The sequence below is a fragment of the Diaphorina citri genome, unplaced genomic scaffold (genome assembly GCF_000475195.1).
Source record: "Diaphorina citri unplaced genomic scaffold, Diaci psyllid genome assembly version 1.1 scaffold2398, whole genome shotgun sequence".
Taxonomy (NCBI): Eukaryota; Metazoa; Arthropoda; class Insecta; order Hemiptera; family Psyllidae; genus Diaphorina; species Diaphorina citri.
The window spans coordinates 44,264-52,230 of NW_007379822.1; the positions used below are offsets into that span (position 1 = coordinate 44,264).

General features: G+C 39.6%; 1 protein-coding gene across 1 annotated transcript; it reads left to right on the top strand.

The window, feature by feature from the left end:
• Positions 1–3,813: 3,813 nt before the first annotated feature.
• Positions 3,814–7,471, top strand: LOC103518867 (the record flags this gene model as incomplete). The annotated part of the gene is made up of 4 exons (XM_017447962.1): positions 3,814–3,873; positions 4,350–4,463; positions 5,805–6,011; positions 7,367–7,471. Coding segments are annotated over exons 1-4 (486 nt in total), but the record flags the coding sequence as incomplete, so codon positions are not given.
• Between the last annotated feature and the right edge of the window lie 496 nt (positions 7,472–7,967).

Here is a 7,967-nt window from a genome sequence, read left to right on the forward strand (position 1 = left end):
TAAAAAAAAAAAAAAAAATCATCAAGGATCCCAAAAATCGCATTAGAAAAATGTCTCTCACGCTGATAAACCTGTTATTGTCCTCTTTTCACGAGAAAACGGCTCGACCGATTTTGATGGAATTTTATGTGGTTGTTAGAAAAGTAGGCACTAAGGGTGACATAGGCTACCTACGAGTAAAATTGTCTCATTCCATGCTCAATTGCTCATTCAAAATGGTGGCGCTTCAAAGTCATGCCTCTTACGCCAAGCTGATCCTGTACAAAGGACGGGTCAACCACTAGTAATCTACATACATATATGCAAAACATTAAAGCTAGAAACACACTACCCATGAGCTCACATCAAGCGTCCCGTTAATTGAACTCTGGAACGTTATTTGAGGAAATTGCAAAAACTCTCTTATAGGTAGGTACCTCGTAATTTTTTGTGCAATTTTTGTGTTTTTTCTCGAGTTCGGATTTCTATTTTTTTTTTTTAATCTAGTTGACATTATGCTGTAATATATTCACGTAGAAGAGCAGAAAAAATGAACAATGACATTTTTTCTTTCTCTTCTACGACTTCTCGATTTTGAGATAAATCGATTTGAAAAACGGGTTTTGTACCCTGACATACGCTCCCATACGCGATGACGTCACATCAACTTGCCCAAGCAAGCTCGCTTACAGGCGTCACTAGCAGGCAACACTAACACTACCTAGTGGAATTTCGTTTAAAAAAAAAAAAAAAAAAAAATCAAAGTTTTGCCAGAATATTGAAGGAAATCTCGTTCAGGACAGCCACACTACTATCACGTCATGTGAGCTCACGTGATGGTAGTATGATTCTACCTTAATGCTCATTTAACTTCGTTGGTTTCAGTTATTCATTCACAACACCCCTCGGTCTTTAACTTTTTCTTGGGAACGTTTAACTAATATACATAGGTACAAAGTTTTCGACAGTTTTAAAGATTCTTTTTCGCCTTTTTGGTCTTTTTTACTTTCCTTATCCTATAGGAAGGAAAGTAATAATTATAATCTACAAAATTTTCGATGGTCAGTTTTTTCTGTGTAATTTTATTGTCTCCCGCGTCTGTTTTACACTGAGAGAAAAATCGTTCAAATTCTTGCAGTATGCTATCCCGCCAAGTTGTTGGACTATTGTGCAAGTAAAAAATAAAACAGTATCTCTTCGTATCCACCAAGATTTGTAGAAGATTGTTTGCTGTTGGGGAAGTCGAAGATTTCCATCTTATGCTAAATTTTTTCGAATTCTTGCAGTATGCTATCCCGCCAAGTTGTTGGACTATTGTGCAAGTAAAAAAGTAAAACAGTATCTCTTCGTATCCACCAAGATTTGTAGAAGATTGTTTGCTGTTGGGGAAGTCGAAGATTTCCATCTTATGCTAAATTTTGTTGGTTTCAGCGGATGGCAAATGACAAAATCAGAAAGATTCTGGAGCCCGCTACGAATTTGTATGAAGAGGCCCACAGGAAATTTGACGATTTCAAGGCTCAATATCTTTATTGGTTTAACCAAATGTCAGCACGTTCTGAGGAGAACGACGTCTGAAATATAGTCTGATTCCTGAAGACAGCGAGGTGTGAATCTTAGTGCCAAATTGCTTTCAAAACCTGTGACCCAACAAAGAAGTTATAGTTTCCCGAAGAGCGGGCTTGAATCTGGAATCTGCCAAAGAAGTGAAGGAAGGAATTGAACCAAATAGTCTGATTCCTGAAGACAGCGAGGTGTGAATCTTAGTGCCAAATTGCTTTCAAAATCTGTGACCCAACAAAGAAGTTATAGTTTCCCGAAGAGCGGGCCTGAATCTGGAATCTGCCAAAGAAGTGAAGGAAGGAATTGAACCAAATTGGACCAACCAACCAAAAATGGAACCATACAACCCAATAGTTAAAATGGACCTTCGCAATGTTACCAAGTCTTCAAGTAATCCAACTAAGCCATGGTTGTTGCCCAAGATTTTTGTCAAGCGGCCCCCAGTTTTGCAGAATTTTGATAAACGCTCCTTGTTTTCATTGAGGGGTTTTCTTGTCAAGCGGCCCCCAGTTTTGCAGAATTTTGATAAACGCTCCTTGTTTTCATTGAGGGGTTTTCTAGAACATTGTATATTCTGGCTGGTGATTGCGGGGGGTGGGGGGGAGGAAGATAACTTCAAAGGTCATTGTCAAATTTGCTCTTTTCTTTAGATTTTGGGATCGATCATAGATTCATAGAGATTATTTTCTAGATAGGTAAGTTCTACAGATCAAAATTTACAATTTTATGAAATTTAATATAAATAAATGAAATTCCTTTGTGTTTTAAAAAATGTTACAACTTTTGTGTTCATTGAAACATTCTAGGATTTTCCCACTCTTTCACTTTATTGACAGACACCCAGACACCCAAGCCAGTCTAGTTACTAGTTAGCTTGGTTGGTAGCGCGTCTGCCTTGTAAGCGTTAGGCCGCGGGTTCGATTCCCACCCAGGGCGGATTCATTCTCGGAACGGCTGGCTTTCTCCTATCTTGTCTTCCTTACTCGGTTTGATACTCTTACTCACCAAGGAAAAGTTGGTGAGCTTTTGAAATATTGAATTATGCACATTTCATTTGGTGAAGTGAGTAGAAAGAAAAAAAATTGAGTGAGTATTGTGGGTATCACACTAGGTTTGCACGCTGGAGATCCCGAAGTGTGCACATTTCATTTGGTGAAGTGAGTAGAAAGAAAAAAAATTGAGTGAGTATTGTGGGTATCACACTAGGTTTGCACGCTGGAGATCCCGGGTTCGATTCCCGGCGAGGTCGATTTTTTTCGGCCCTGCGCTTGGAGTTCGGGGTGCACTCAGCCTCATGAGGACAATTGAGTACCTAGCTACTTTAATCAATAGCGAATTAGCCACCAATGGCGGCAGTAGGTAGATACCAATGTAAAAAGATTGATGGTACGAGTAGATGAGAATCAATAGTAAATTAGGCACACAGTATTTTTTTTTTTTAAGAGGTGGAAGAGGTTTGATAGAGGGAACTGTACCTGTTAAGGTCTTATCGTCCCGAAAGCGAAGAGAGAAGGAAGACAGGATAGCAGAAAGCCAGCCGTTTCGAGAACGAACCTTTTCTGTTTATGATAATATCCGCCCCGGGCGGGAATTGAACCCGCGGCCTAGCGCTGACAACGCAGATGTGCTACCAACCAAGCTAACTAGGCTGGCGCCAAATTTCTTTAGTAAAATTCATACAGACATATTGTTCAAGATAGATGGTGATTTGGCAAATTACAGACAAAAATAGGTTGCTCTAAGTATGATTTCTCTATTGTTGTTCGAAGGGGAGAGTATCTTTAACGAATTAAAATCGCTGAAAGGTTTGGTTTGGCAGAGGTTTCATAGATCCCAGCTCACCTTAAGACCGTTCTCACATGTCGTGAGGTTCATCCGATTTTTTTTCCCAAATATCCTGTGGACAATGTATCTAATTTAAATGAGAGTGTTCCCACTACGCACGACAAGTCAGAACTCAGAACGGACTTTTAAATGTCAGATACCTAAAGCCTTCGCCAGTTGAGGGACATACGAGTATTCAGATCAACAGAACCTAAAGGATCATCGCTGAAGACCATCAAAGGCCATTACTTACATATTTTCTCAAGTAAATACCTATGCCTTTTGTCTGACAATGAGATGGGTAGTCCATTTTTTTCAGAACGCCCAAGTTTTAAAATTTTGCGTTGAATTTCATTGAATCGTGTTTTTTTTTTTTCTTTTAATTGTATTCATTTATCTAAATATCAATTGTAGTCATTTATCTAGTTCTCTTAGATTCCTTACACAATGCTAACTTCTAAATCGGTGCTATGTTTCGGGATACTGTTTATCAGTTTCGCCTTCGTGGTAAGATATTTTTCTACAACTCGATTGGTTTTTACATCGGTCGATGGCTTGGTCAACCAGTTGCCAAAGCAGTTAGAAATGAAGAATTTATTGAAACAGAGTTAGCCGTTTTTAGTTTGTCTATTAAAATGGGATGTACATATCTTCCGGGACCCATCGAAAAAATTTCGTTCTCAGTGTTTTTCAAATGTTTCTTTTGTGATCTAAGACGTCAGTAAAATTCACTCGGCTAATTCCTAGGAGGACATGAATCTTTGTAGAGGTCTTATTTATAACCTAAAAAATAATGCCTGATCAGGAAAATTGAAAGATTTTTCCGAAAATAAGTCGGAGTGAAAGGGTTAAATTGAAAATTTCACTTCTCTATGCATATCTAGCTCATACCCCTCCCCTCTCTCCCTCTCCTCTCATTACAGTGAAAGGTATGATTGTATCTACTTTTTGGATGTGTGTTTATGCCAAGTTTCGTTCGTTAGTTTCAGCTATTTGGAGGGACCTCCACCGCCGGTTCATTAGAAGCCAAGCTAGTCAAGGAAGCCCAACAGTTCTCCCACAAAGTCGAAGACACTGCCAAAAATCTGTTTGTCAAAGTAAGTAAGCTCTAGGTCGTGGGTTCGATTCCCGCCCCGGGGTAGATTTTATCCTAATGAGGTTCGTTCTCGGAACGGCTGGTTTTCTCCTATCCTGTCTACCTTCTCTCTTCACTTTCCGGACAATGAGACCTTAAAAGCTACACAGTTCCCTCTATCAAACCTGTCAAAAAATAAAATTTATTTATTTTATTTATTTAATATAGGTACCTTATTTATACTGTCGGCTAAGACTAAAAAGTCCCATTATGCCAACAGTTTAAACAGGCCTCATTTGGGACAATAAGTCCTTAAAAGCTACACAGTTCCCTCTATCAAACCTGTCAAAAAATAAAATGTCAAAGTACCTACGTAAGTCCAAAGACTAAAGGCACAAAGGAAATTTTGACAAGTGGGCCAATCCTTTGATTAATTTGTGAAAGTTCTTTCCATTTTTCATTGAAATACGTAGGGGGGTAGGATGCTCCAAATTTTTGGAGTCCACCCCACAGTAAAGGAGCAAAAATGAAGCCCAAAGGGCTCCCTCCCTCGGCCCTCGCTTAAATACGTCCCAAGGTCTACCTTACTCTTTGGCTGGATCCCGCCCTTATACATTTTCTTTAGATGGATCTCGCTCTTATACAGCTTATACTCCATTTTCTTTGCATGGATCTCGTCCTTATGCTCCATTTTCTTTGGATGGATCTCGCCCTTATGCTACATCTTCTTTGTTTCAGATGTCCTTTCAGGCAACCACCAGCGCGATGGACAGCATGGGGTAGATTTTATCCTAATGAGGTGCGTTCTCGGAACGGCTGGTTTTCTCCTATCCTGTGTACCTCCTCTCTTCACTTTCGGGACAATAAGTCCTTAAAAGTTACACAGTTCCCTCTATCAAACCTGTCCAAAAATAAAATGTCAAAGTACCTACGTAAGTCCAAAGACTAAAGGCTCAAAGGAAATTTTGACAAGTGGGCCAATCATTTGATAATTTGTGAAAGTTCTTTCGATTTTTCATTGAAATACGTAGGGGGGTAGGATGCTCCAAATTTTTGGAGCCCACCCCACAGTAAAGGAGCAAAAATGAAGCCCAAGGGGGCTCCCTCCCTCGGCCCTCGCTTAAATACGGCCCTAGGTCTACCTTACTCTTTGGCTGGATCTCGCCCTTATACATTTTCTTTAGATGGATCTCGCTCTTATACAGCTTATACTCCATTTTCTTTGGATGGATCTCGTCCTTATGCTACATTTTCTTTGGATGGATCTCGTCCTTATGCTACATTTTCTTTGGATGGATCTCGTCCTTATGCTACATTTTCTTTGGATGGATCTCGCCCTTATGCTACATCTTCTTTGTTTCAGATGTCCTTTCAGGCAACCACCAGCGCGATGGATAGCATAGGGAAGTATATGCTTAAGCCTGTAAAAACTGTCTATGAGTTTGTGGAACCAAAGGTCGAGGAGAAATTTGGAGAGGGGAAAGATTGGTTTGGAGCCATGCAACCAAAAGCCCTACAGAAATTTGACGAGATGAAAGACAGAATGGAATCAACTTTCGACAAACTAAAGGTGCGTGACCATTCTCACTTTTTCGTGAGTTTTATGCGATTTTTTTTCGAATGTCCTGTAGGCAATGTAATTCAAATGAGAATGTTCCCACTACACACGACACGAAAAAGTCGGAATCTGCTTATCCTTAAAAATTGTGCACCCATAGGTAATTCCTCTACAACTACCTGAAAATGGCTACTTGGTCTGTGGCTTTTGGCTTATAATATCTCTAAACTAGTGGTTGACCCGTCCTTTATACGGGATCAGCGTGGCATAAGAGTCATAACTTTGAGGTGCTGCCATTTTGAATCGGGATGGAATATGACAAATTTAAATAGCCTATGTCACCCTCAGTACTCTTCTCAACAACTTCTCAACAAACCACAAAAAAATTTCATGAAAATCGGTCAAGCCGTTTTTTCGTGAAAAGAGGTAGCGGCGGTCAAAGTTTTCTTGACTTGGCGGGGTGGAGCGCTACAGTGCTCTTTAATTCATCGGAAAATGGGGAATTGAATTGAAAAAAAAAAAAAAAAAAAAAAAAAAAATACCAATACAGACTCCGTCTACGTTTATAATTGAGCTAGGGAAGGGCAGCAGTAGATGGGATTCCTGTCTTACGCAAAAAAATTCGCTTGATTTCAGAGAACCCACAGCCAACAAGGTCCGAAGAGACCGCCAAAAAGTCTGTTGGACAAAAATGCCGCCCAAGAGTTAGGGACCGCCGCGGAAACCAATTGGGTGACTTGGAAGCCACGGAAAGAAATTGGTGACACTTTGGAAGCCACGGGAAGGAGATTGGGTGACACTTTTGAAGAAGTTAAGGTGCGTGAAAAACTTAAACTTTTGTCCCGTGTCAAATTGTGAGACGAGTTGTAAAAAAAAAAAAAAAAAAAATCATCAAGGATCCAAAAAATCGCATTAGAAAAAAGTCTTGTCTGTCACGCTGATAAACCTGTTATTGTCCTCTTTTCACGAGAAAACGGCTCGACCGATTTTGATGAAATTTTATGTGGTTGTTAGAAGAGTACTGAGGGTGACATAGACTACCTAAAATTGTCTCATTCCATGCTCATTCAAAATGGTGGCGCTTCAAAGTCATGCCTCTTACGCCAAGCTGATCCCGTACAAAGGACGGGTCAACCACTAGTAATCTACATACATATATGAAAAACATTAAAGCTAGAAACACACTACCCATGAGCTCACATCAATTCACGTGAGCTCATGGGGAGTCAGAAAGATGTAGTTCAAAGTTTTCCCGGAATATTGAAGGAAATCTCGTTCAGGACAGCCACACTACTATCACGTCACGTGAGCTCACGTGATGGTAGTATGATTCTACCTTAATGCTCATTTAACTTCGTTGGTTTCAGTTATTCATTCACAACACCCCTCGGTCACTAACCAATGATGTAGTCCAGGGAGCTAAGAAGTTCACCCACGTTGTTGAAGATTCTGCCAAAAAGTTGTATCGTGAAGTGAGTAGATGCTATGTACAATGTACATATGTACCTATGTCTTACGCATGTCGTTTGAGTCGAGAAATGTTTTAATCTATTGGGAAAGTAGGAAAATGAGAAACGACATTATTGTGGAGCTGTCAAAAGTATACTGACTTTATTTTCAAAACCGACAGTCAGATATCATAACATGCCCTTCTCAAGTTTTTTTAAACACAGTAAAAACTTATAAGGAGAACAAACAATCATCTGTACATCAAAAAATCTTTGAACCTCTTGGGCAAACTTGTAATCCTCTTGGGGTTTTTATCTATTGGGAAAGTAGGAAAATCGGAAACGACATTATTCTGGAGCTGTCAAAAGTAGACTGACTTTATTTTCAAAACCGACAGTCAGATATCATAACATTCCCTTCTCAAGTTTTTTAAATACAGTAAAAAACTTATAAGGAGAACAAACAATCATCTGTACATCAAAAAATCTTTGAACCTCTTGGGCAAACTTGTAATCCTCT